We start from the raw sequence: 12,015 nt of genomic DNA on the forward strand, positions 1-12,015 counted from the left end.
TCGCAAAGATTTTTTCCTGAGCACATAAAGGGGACTACTCACATGCTTGTAGTTAAGCATGTATGCAAGTCTTTGCATGACCTGGGCATTATACCATATAGATAGAACAGGAATCAGTTGGAGAAAAAAGTAATAGTAGAACCCACTTAAATGAAGATCTGTTAAGAGTTAACTTCCATTTCACTCAAAAGTGCTGGCAGTTCTGCTTAACTTAACATTTGATTGAACTGAAGGATGGGGGATGTTTCAGGTTATCAGGTTTATTTATTTTTATATATAAACGCATCACATCAGGGGAGGTAGACTTGATTACTAATGTGAAACTGACTATATACAAAATTCTGTCAAATACACAATCAAAGTGGAAAAATATTTTTTAATCTATTTAAGTAATCATATTCGTATCAATAGTATACAAAAGGTGTTTTCAAACAGAAAGCTAAAGAACCAGTTCTATTTAAGTTTTTTGGAATAAAGCCTGCTAAGCTTAGTAATCAAATTGCCTTCTACAAACACTTTTGTATTTTAATAAATACTTTCTTGGTTTGTGATGAATATATAGTTACAGGAAAGACTGTTTTGGTAGCTTTGAGTTTCCCATTGATAATGGAGTTCCTGCCAAGACTTCTACCACGTCATTTTTGCCGTATTATAGAGGCGGTGAGCTGGCATAAAGTGACCAAACAGAACAGCAAAAGTGATGAAAAAGTTTCTCCTGAAGATGAGATATTACCAAAATTAGATGAGATGTTAAAAAAAGAGCCATGGAAACTTGGATTCAGCAGGGTAAGTAACATGAATTAATTACATTTTGATCATCATAGAATTCAATACTATTTGTTTAAACTATGACCCTCGGTTATTTGGATGGAGGCTTATTCTGAATGTTTCTTTTTGAAGAGAGAGAATTTTTCTCTTTTCAAGACCATCCTGGGCAGCTGCACAAAACAGAAACCTTCTAGATATGTCTGCAGTACTTGTAGTGGGGCTCGCACCAGTGCACTAAAAATACCTGTGTAGATGTTGCGGTTCAGGGTCTGCAGTTATGGGGAAGAGGTGTGGGCTTCAGAGCCTGAGCTTCAGCCTGAGGCACAACATTGAAGCACTGTCCACACAGCTTTAGTGCTCTAGTGCCAGCATGAGTCTGTGGATCCCAGGCTGTAATGCTCGCTTCCAAATGCAGTGTAGACATACACCTGGATCCAGAAATACCTTATCTAGCCTTGTTAGTATTCTTCCTAATCACTGTGCAACTGTTTCTAATATACTTTAAATATAAAGGAATTATTCAGTTTCTTGGTATACCCCATGGAAGAAATGGAAATTGCTTTCAGGTTGGGTGAACAGAGGGAGTTTCAAATAAAAGATAGTGAGCTCCTTGAGATAATCTTGGTTTCCTACTTCAGTAAGGCACAGTGAGGCTGAATAAAGATGTTGTGACCCAACCATAGTTAAGAGTTTAATGTTTAATGTTAATGTAGATTTCCATGTACATATCTATATAATGAGACTCCATAAATGTCACTGTGTCACTCTGAAGCCTAAAATGTCTGAGCCAGTGTGAAGCGATGGAAACAGCTACAAGTGTGGAAGAGAGCTTTTTTAGTTTAGAACAGTGTTTTTCAACCTTTTTTTTTTTTTCATTTGTAAACCCCTAAAACATTTGAAATGGAGGTGTTGGACCCCTTTGGAAATCTTATACATAGTTTGCAGACCGCTAGGGGTCTGCAGCCCACAGGTTGAAAAACACTGTTTTATGGTAACAACAACCTTTTGCGGACCCTTTAGACGTAGTTCACGGACCCCCAAGGATCCCCTGATCACAGGTTGAAAACCATTGTTTAGAATATCACCAGATTCAATCATCACTGGAATTAATCGTCTGTTAACTTAAAAACTGGATTACATCAGCCATTTTTGGCTCTGATGAATTACGTGCCTTTATGAATTATACCCATGTGATAGCGTGGGCTTTCAGCTACTAGTATTGCATACCAACTTACTCTACTTGATATTCCGGCTTCTTAAGCATTCTCCATATATTCACATTAGCTGTTCTTCTTAAGTCAACATATTTTAGAGGTGAGTCATTCCTCTGTAGTTTGAGTTTTGTAGCTTACTTCCCATTATAAGCAGAGCTTGCTGGGAAACCAGATTTCAGTTCTGCAAAAAATTTTGAATTTTCAGAAAAACTTAATCTAGAATCCTAACAAAAGTTTAAAAAAAAATTGTAAATATTCATGGAACTGAAATCTTACAATATTTCTTTTTAGAAACACTGAAATGTGGTATATTTCTTTTTGGAAATACTGGCTAGGATCCCCAGCTGCCTACCTTGTGGTTTGCAGGGAATCAGGGATCCTGGAAGCTGTTGACTGAAATTATTGTGATTCTTGTTAGTTTCACTGCTGCCCATCACTGAATAGCAGCAATGAAACTGACCAGACTCTAATTGTCATGTCAATACACCTCTACTTCGATATAACGTGACCTGATATAACACAAATTTGGATATAACTTAGTAAAGCAGTGCTCCGGGGCGGGGGGGGAGGGGGGCTGTGCACTTCAGTGGATCAAAGCAAGTTCGATATAACGCGGTTTCACCTATAACGCGGTAAGATTTTTTGATTCCTAAGGACAGCATTATATAGGGGTAGAGGTGTAGTTATCTTCTCCAGCGCCAGATTCTTGGGAGTCAGGCAGCTTGGGTTATCCGTTGGCCTGAAAGTCTTGGGCTCTTGACTCTGAGGCAGTCCACCGGGCAGGCTGACCCAGAGTGGCAGACCCTTGAAGCCCAGATCCCAAGCAGCCCACCAGACATGTGTGACCAACTAGGAAACAAATTCCATTTCAAAACCTGGCTGGACAATTGGTTTCCATCAGAAATTTGTCAGAATCAAATTTTCTGTAAAACATTTGATTTTAATTGAGTCAGCAAGTTTAGACAAAGTTTTTGTTGGAATTTTTCCAACCAGCTTTAATTATAAACCAGATCTCTCTCTTCTCTCCTCACCCCCTTCTGTTTCATATTTGGTTAACTAAAATACTGTGTTGGAAGCAAAGCTGTTAATATGTGTGAATAGAAATGCATTGTGTAGATTTAAAAAGCAATAGGATCTGAAGGAATATTGTATTTGGTAATTGCTGAGTTTTTTATTAAGGACAGACAGGTTTGTGTAGGGGAAGATTAGCATGTGAATAGAATGGGAAGGACCGAGTTATTTGGTGTTATGAAGTGTTTGGTTGTATGGTGATGAGGTATATGAGTCTGTGTAGGGTAGTGGAAACCAGGAATTGACATGAGTAGAGCTAGTTGGAAATTTTCTGATAAAACTTTGTTTAGTTGGAAAATTCCAATTTGGTAGAGTGAAGCCTTTTGCTGAATCTCTTAAAGATTCCACAAAACTTCAGTCAAAATGCTGGCAGGTTTCCCTACACTGTAGGCCTCCCTTCTCCTTCGGCAGCTCTGGAGGCTGGAGAGCCACAGCCCTCATGCATGCTACCTCCCTGCCACCCCTCTATTTTTCCCCAGGTCCTGGGGACAGGCAGTGTCCGTCTGCCTCCTGGAGGATTGGTGGGAAGGCAAAGTTCCCCAGGCTCTCTGCCTCTCTAACAGCTGGGGTGGAAGGCTCTTGAAATTGACAAGAGCATTCCTTGAGTGCAGCCAGGAAGCCAAAAAATTCCCTCTTGGTTTTCCAGAAATGGATTCACTCACACTCACACACAGAGTATTTCTTATATTTTGTCCTGCTTCTAAACTAAACTGTTTCTTAAAAAAATGCAAATATTGTCATGGAAATGGAGCACCTTTTTTCCACCAGCCCTTTGTCTTGAAAGCTCTTGCTTAAAGCAGGCCTTCACCTTACCTCTACTGGAGAGAAATGAGCAGGAGCCACTTGTGGACACTGTGGACAGGGACTGACATAAAGGCCTTTAGATATTTCTCTTTTTTTTTTTTTTTAAGCTAACTGAGAAGCTTGCCTCTAACATTTTACATGGCTGGCTGTCTTGTCTTTTTTTAGATTGTAAACTCTTTGAGTTAGGACTAAGTTAGCCTGTGTTTTTGCATTTTTAACACAGTGGGGGCTATCCTGATTTGGGCACTACCATGTTATAACTAGTGAAAATAATAAATACTGTGCTGGTATGTTTATGTAGTCCTTTACATATGTTTCAGCAACAAATAATTATAGATTTAAAAGGGGGAATAAAAGCTTTCAGGTTCAGAAAAAATATGTATGTTTTAATACCAGTGTGTGTGTATATATTTGATGATTTAAAGAGACAAAGTTTAATGCTGAATAACCAGTGCAAGGGCTGGTCTACAAGAGAATATTTCACCTGTTTGTTTAATGGTGTGGTTTTAAAATTGATCTAGCTAAACCAGTGCAAATAGATATGTGGACACCTCAGTTTAAGACAGGCATATTTTGGTTCACTTGAGATTGATTAGAAATTGGTTTAAGTTTAAACTGAAGCAAGCTCCTCTGAAACCACAATGAAAGTGTTCTCACAGAAGTTTGCTGTGGCTTTAGCCAGGGGTCTCAAACTCAAATGACCACATGGGCCACATGAGGACTAGTACATTGGCCCAAGGGCCGCATTACTGACGCTTCCCCCTGCCGCCCTTGGCCCCGCCCCCACTCCATGTTGTGTATTTGGTTGTCATGGTTTTGTTGCTATGGCAACTGAGTTAGATTATTATGGGTTAGCTCAACCGGTTTCAACCGGCCGAGGGAGCTCTCTGTATATATGTAAATAAAATGGAGGTTTTGGTTAGCTGCCTGCTCTCTGGCCTCAAGTGATTGCTTCCTACACCGGCTGCCCCAAGGATATAACACTGGCGACGAGGGTGAGACTCCGGTGCTGCTCCAGTAACAGAAGGAAGTAGAAGTTAAGGTAAAGAACAAACAAACAAAAAAGCTGCTTGTTGCACTGACTGTGAAAGTGAAACTAAAAATCATGGCTACTCTGACCAGGCCCCTGGAGCCTTTTGATGAGAATACAGAGCAGTGGCATGTGTATACTGAGCGTTTTGAGCTTTTTGGTATTGCAAATGACATTACAGAAGCGAAGAAGGTGCCAATATTCTTAACTGTTGTAGGGGCTAAAACCTACTCTCTGCTACGCAGCTTACTACACCCTGTTAAGCCTGAGACTAAATCTTACAGTGACATTGTGGAAATCCTGGGGTCTCATTTCTCCCTAAAACCACTTCATGAGCTCCTTGGGCAGAACAAGGCCTGGAAGTGGACTGAAGCCTGTGATGTTGCGTTCAACAAAGCTAAGGATGCATTGCTAAATTCTGAAGTTCTAACGCACTTTGATCCATCCTTACCACTGCAATTGGCCTGCGATGCCTCCCCTTATGGAGTGGGAGCAGTCGTGTCACATATTATGCCTTCAGGAGAAGAGAGACCTATTGCTTTTGCTTCACGCACTCTAAGCAAAGCAGAAACTAACTACGCCCAAATCGAACGTGAGGCATTAGGAATTGTTTTTGGAATTCGGAAGTTTCATCAGTACCTGTTTGGGCGAAAATTTACTCTTCTCACAGACCATCGACCTCTGACATCAATTTTGGACCTTACACAGGCATTCCCCCATTAGCTGCTAGTCGTATGCAACGTTGGGCATTGTTACTTTCAGCACATACATATGAAATCAAATATCGGAAATCCACTCTACACGGCAATGCAGATGGCCTCTCAAGGTTGCCTTTGCCGGTCAAACACCAAGATAGTGCCCACAAGGAAATCTTCTACTTTGAACAGGTAGAGAATACACCCATCACTGCTACTCAGATAAAGAAGGCAACTCGCGTTGACCCAGTATTGTCCCACGTTATGGACCTGGTGATGCATGGAACATCTCGACAAACCTCTCCGGTCTCATCCGACCTTGTTCCCTACATGTCCAAGCGGACGGAGTTATCGGTCCAATCTGGTTGTTTGTTGTGGGGGAGACGTGTCATTATTCCACCACCACTGAGATCACAGATGTTAGAACAGCTACATTCCGGTCACTGTGGAATAGTGCGCATGAAGGAAATTGCACGAAGCTATTTTTGGTGGCCTGGACTGGACAGCGCTATTGAAGAGAAGGCAAAAGCTTGTATGTCATGTCAGGGTGTGAGGAATGCACCCCAGTGGGCACCCCTACACCCATGGGACTGGCCTGAAAACCCGTGGCAACGTATTCACGTTGACTTTGCTGGCCCCCTTGAAGGAAGCATGTTCTTGGTGGCAATAGATGCCCATTCTAAATGGCCAGAAGTCTCTATAATGCAGTCCACTTCTGCAGAGAGTACTATCCAAAAACTACGAGGACTCTTTAGTCGTTTTGGTCTGCCAGAACAACTTGTGAGCGACAACGGACCGCAGTTCGTTTCTCAGGAGTTTCAAAATTTTATGAAGGCAAATGGGATACACCACATCACGTCAGCACCATATCATCCGTCCACCAACGGATTAGCTGAAAGATTTGTGCAGACAATGAAAAACGCTTTGAAATCAGCAAGGGGACAACACTCCATTCAAAAGCGTCTGGATACCTTTTTACTTTCCTACAGAAACACACCTCATGCTACGACCCACGCATCTCCGGCCTTTCTAATGATGGGACGACAGCTGCGCACTTGCTTTGATCTGCTGAAACCTTCTGAACCCCGACAAATTGTGCAACATCAGCAGCAATATCAAGTCATCAGACGGGCACCCAGAGCAAAAGACCGAACCTTTAGCCCGGGACAGCCAGTTTTGGCTCGGAATTATACTTCCAGAGCTAAATGGGTTCCGGCCACAGTCATCACTCAAACAGGACCTGTTTCCTACACAGTCCGGACTGCAGAGAATCTTACCTGGCGGCGACATGTAGATCAGCTGTTGCCAGGTCATGCCAGTCCTCAGGACCCATCTGCAGTTGAGGGGTCTGACTTCACCTCTTCTGGTGAGGGATCGAATCACGAGTCACCTGTTTCTGACTGTTCTCCTCCATTACTGCGGCGGCTGAGATACCCCTTTGCCCAGCACGAGCTGATACCACCTCCTCACCTGTTCGTGCTGCGGACCCTGAGCCCCTAGTGCTTTCGGGTGCAATAACACCAGTAGTTCGCCGTAATCCACCTAGAGACAGAAGGCCTCCTCATCGGCTGGATCTTTAGCTAGGGCGAACCCACAGTTATGGGGCAAAATAATCCCCAGGGTTTAGCCGGGAATGGAGGCAGTCTACCCTCCTTCTCTAGTCTAGTGTGTGTTTTATTTAGGGGATGTTCTTATTAGGGGGGGAGGAATATGTTGTGTATTTGGTTGTCATGGTTTTGTTGCTATGGCAACTGAGTTAGATTATTATGGGTTAGCTCAACCGGTTTCAACCGGCCGAGGGAGCTCTCTGTATATATGTAAATAAAATGGAGGTTTTGGTTAGCTGCCTGCTCTCTGGCCTCAAGTGATTGCTTCCTACACCGGCTGCCCCAAGGATATAACACTCCACCCCTTCCATGAGGCCCTGCCACTGCCCTGCCTCTTCCCACCCCTTCCCTGCCCCCATTCCCACCCCAACTCCGCCCCAGGGGGTGCAGGAGGGGGTGTGGGATGTGGCAGGGGGTCAGGGCAGGGATACAGCAGCAGGGGGCTCAGGGCAGGGGGTCAGGGTGCAGGAAGGGTGCAGGGTATGGCGGGGGTCGGGGAGCAGGAGGGGTGTGGCAGGGGGCTCAGGGCAGGGGGGGTCAGTGTGTGGGGTGCGGCAGGGGGCTCCGGGAAGTGGGTTGGGGTGCAAGAGGAGTGTGGGGTGAAGCAGGGGGTTCAGGGCAGGGGATCAGGGTGCAGGAGAGGTGCGGGGTACGACAGGGTGTCAGGGTACAGGAGGGGTGCGGCAGGTGGTTCAGGGAAGGGGGTTGGTGTGCAGGACGGGTGTGGGGTGTGGCAAGGGGCTCAGGGCAGGGGGTTGGGGTGCAGGAAGCGTTTGGGGGGCAAGCTCTGGCCCGGCGCGCACCAGGGGCAGGGCAGGCTCCCGCCCCTGCGCCGCCCCGCCCCGCCCCCGCCCCCGCGCCACTCTGGCAAGTGAACATGGGGAAAGGAAGGGCACAGGGTCTGTGTATTGCTGTTGCTTCAGGCACCGCCCCCAGCAGCTCCCATTGTCCGGGAATGGGGAACTGCGGCCAATGGAAGATGCTGGGGGCGGTGTCTGAAGCAACAGCAATACACAGACCCTGCGCCTCTTTCCTTCCTCATGTTCAGGCCAGCGCGGGGGCAGGGCAGGCAGGCAGGGAGCCTGCCCTTCCCCTGGTCCGCGTTGGGGCGGAACCGCTCTATGTAAACGCTGGGGGAGGGCCGCGAGAAGCTCGCGGGCCGCAGAAAATCACCCCGCGGGCCGCATGTTTGAGACCTCTGCTTTAGGGTATGTCTACGCTAGAAACGCTGCAGATGTTAGTGTAGACACTTACTACAGCTATGGAAAGGGTTGTTCTGTTGCTGTAGTAAATCTGCCTCTCTGAGAGGCAAAAGCTTTTGTTGACCTAGCAATGTCTAGACTAGTGCTTAAGGCTATGTTGGCCCTAGCACTTTTGTCGGTAACACTTTTGTCTGTCGGGGTGTGAAAAAAAACACCCCCATGACAGACATAAGTTTCACCAACAAAAACGCTGGTGTGGACAGCACTATGTTGGCGGGAGACACTTTCCCACCGACATAGTTACAGCCACTTTTTGAGGGTGGCTTAATTATGCTGACGGGAGAGGTCTCTCCCATTGCATAGAGTGGCTACCTGGGACACCTGACAGCGGCGCAGCTGCAGTAGTACAGCTGTGCTGTTGTAAGGTCTGTAGTGTAGACATGGTCTTAGTTTGGCTTTACCACTTTGCACAGGGTAAGAAAATTTTCACAACCTTGCGTGATATAGTTGAGCCAACCTAACTTTGTACTGTAGACCAGATCATAGTTAAATAGGTTTTAAAATGTATTTAAGTTAAACTGCAACTATTTTGTCTACAGAAAGCCTAAGAAAGTTAATGTGATAATGATGAATGACTTATACATAAATTGAGAATCAGCAGGATGCCTAAACCATGCATTTCTAGACTTCTTGAAGGCTTAGATTTCTTTAAATATGTAGACTTTTTCTTAGATGAACTCTAGTGAAACACAAGTATCGGGGGGTAGCCATGTTAGTCTGCATCCACAAAACCAACAAGAAGTCAGGTGGCACCTTAAAGACTAACATTTATTTGGGCATAAGCTTTCATGGGTATAAAACCACTTCCATGCATCTGAAGAAGTGATTTTTTTACCCACAAAAGCTTATGCCCAAATAAATCTGTTAGTGAAACACAGTCTCAACTTCTAATACTTAACTTTTTTTTTTTTTAATGTGAATTTGGTATCGAGAGATCAATGCAGTATTGGCTTGCCAAAGTACAAATCTATTCAGTTGACATAACGTTGTGGTATTGTAAATGTACTTTTTAATAGCAATAGGCCAACACTAAACTATAAGAAATGAAATCATTCTGAAAGGGACTATGGTAATGAGAAACAAAGGGTTTTTAAAAATTATTTTTTACATTCTTTACTATTGTTTTTCATCTGCTAGTAGCTAAATGGTGTTCCATTGCATGTCATTGAACAGACTCTACAGAGCTGGTGTGTACATGTCAGGAATCAATGGAGCAGTCACCTTGATATTTTACTATGGAGATATCTTAATTTTCTTTTCAAATTTAATTTACTCTGTTCCCTTTAAAAATTTGTTTCCAGGTAACTTTATAATATGCTTTTAGAACACTTGTATGTAAAATAATTTATTAACTTTGTGTGTGTGGGGGGAGTGTGTTTACGAACAAAGATCTCAAAACAGAAACAATTTGGTTCTCGATCGCTGTTTTACCATTGTCTAGTCTGTAATTTCAAAATGTCTGTTTTATGAACGCTTTCTTACAAGCTATTGGTCCTTAAAGTGAAGTCAGCTTTTGCTATGAGGATATGAATTATGAGGGTGTCCCATTTGAGTACAAATAAAATAATCCCACTGTTTATAAGTAATCCAGTTTTCCTAAATCTTTGTTTGCTTTATAAGAAAAAAGGAAAAAATATTAAAGCAATATATGTAAGTCCACCAAAAGGAAGGAAAATATGAATTAAAACCATTTCATCCTACTTTGCCAATATATTGCAGCGAATGAGATCTTATTTACGTATGTGTGCTATAATATGTACACATGCACTCAGATATTATCACATGTATTGTGTTGTTATTCTGTAGCCGTTTGCTCTTTTATTCGGCTTGGTGATAGTTTGGGTAGAATACAGATTTGATACAAACCTCTTTTCTAATACCCAATCTCTGTTAGTGTTTTTTGGTACAATGATTCAGTTTTCTACAGCAAAATGACAGATGGGATTGATCAAGCCCCCCTTGCTTTGAAATTTCTTGCTTTGTTTGGGTTGAGAAGGTAGTATCGCTAGAATTTGTTAAAACGTACATATTGTCTATATTACTTCATATCTTTTGAATTATAAATTTTGTATTTAATGACAAAAGCATTAGTTCTGCAGTTACATACCAATGTCTTGTGAAATAATTTAAACTTTTTTTTTTTCCCTTTTGGTGGGAAGATAACCTACAGAGAACTGAATCTCTCCACTTGTGAAGCAACTTGGGCAGCTTTCTGTCAGTGTAAGCATCTCCTCTGGAAGATTCCTGAATTGCAGAAGAATGCATTAATAATATACAATAAGCTCAAGCAAAGATGTAGAGAAACGGGGCATACCTATGAAGAACAAGACATTTTGACCTCTTTAGTTTCTAAAGATATGTCCATTGAACATGCCTGGCAATCCTTGAAATTTATGAAAGATGAGAAGATAATGATTGGTGAGAAGAAACTGGTATTTCTTTCTCATCTTTACAAATCTGAAAAAGACATTGCACTTTCTGTAAATCATCTAATGAAAAATGACCCATGGCAGTTACATGTTGATGTGAGAGAAGTACTTAATGTTAGAGGTGGAGATATTAAAATAAATAATAACCAGCCTCCTGAAACAGAGCAAGTGGAGGGCAGTAATGACCCAGATATACAAAACAACAGTGACAGTGATTTTCTTTATAACGAACAGGTACCAGACATAGAAACTACAAGTGAAGCAGAAGTGGACCCAGATCAAATGAAAGCCGTGGAAATGATTTGTTCTAATCCAGTGACAATCATAAGTGGAAAAGGGGGTTGTGGGAAGACTACTGTAGTTAGCTGCCTTTTTCAGTATTTAAAGCAGGTGGAAAAAGAAGTGGCAAGTGCTTGTAACGATTTTGAAAAGGACCTGGATGCATCTGCTGAATGGAATACCTTTAATCATTTTTGTCCGGAGAACATTTGCACAAAAAACCTTTTAAATGTTTTACTTACTGCACCTACAGGAAGAGCAGCTAGCCTGCTGAATGAGAAAACAGAGCTTCCCGCTTACACTCTCCATCAGGTATATAATCTTTTTGGGGAGAGAATGCACAGATATCTTTTAGTATAGTCCTTCTTATTTGTACAATAATCAGATTGCTAACTGAACCTCTTTTATAAATCTTTTAACTGTTCATAATGGCGTTTAATAAGCACAGCTTGTCCACATTTTACATCATGTCAGCTGCAATTTTTGGCCTTCTTTGTTTTAAATGTGTGTTACAGTACCTTCTAGAGGCATAAAAATGATGAGGGGCTTTCACATGACTTTTTTTCACCAATTCCACATATCCTGAAAAGTCTATAGTACTGTTCATTAGCCCGTTCGTTTATAAGCTGACCCCCCAAAATGGATAGGTAAAAATATAAAAAACTGTATGATCCTTTCATAAGCCAACCCTATATTTCAGGGGTTGGAAAACTTTGGCTAGCGGCCTCTCAGGGTAAGCTGCAAACATTTTGTTTACTTGGCGCGTCTGCAGGCATGGAGCCTCTCAGCGCCCTATGGCAGCGGTTCACCGTGTCACCACTTCCAGCAGCTCCCATTGACTGGGAGGCTGTGGTTT

The 12,015-nt window shown here is 42.8% G+C and overlaps 1 protein-coding gene across 2 annotated transcripts in view; it reads left to right on the forward strand.

The window, feature by feature from the left end:
* HELB (DNA helicase B) overlaps positions 1-12,015 on the forward strand; it is a 41,959-nt gene that overhangs the window by 12,724 nt on the left and 17,220 nt on the right. For both annotated transcript variants that reach the window (XM_044978408.1, XM_044978417.1), the window contains exons 3-4: positions 563-786; positions 10,611-11,471. In XM_044978408.1, coding sequence (XP_044834343.1) covers positions 563-786; positions 10,611-11,471 — 1,085 coding nt within the window. The remainder of the gene's footprint in view (positions 1-562; positions 787-10,610; positions 11,472-12,015) is intronic.

This window comes from Mauremys mutica, chromosome 1, assembly GCF_020497125.1.
Source record: "Mauremys mutica isolate MM-2020 ecotype Southern chromosome 1, ASM2049712v1, whole genome shotgun sequence".
NCBI classification, from domain to species: domain Eukaryota; kingdom Metazoa; phylum Chordata; order Testudines; family Geoemydidae; genus Mauremys; species Mauremys mutica.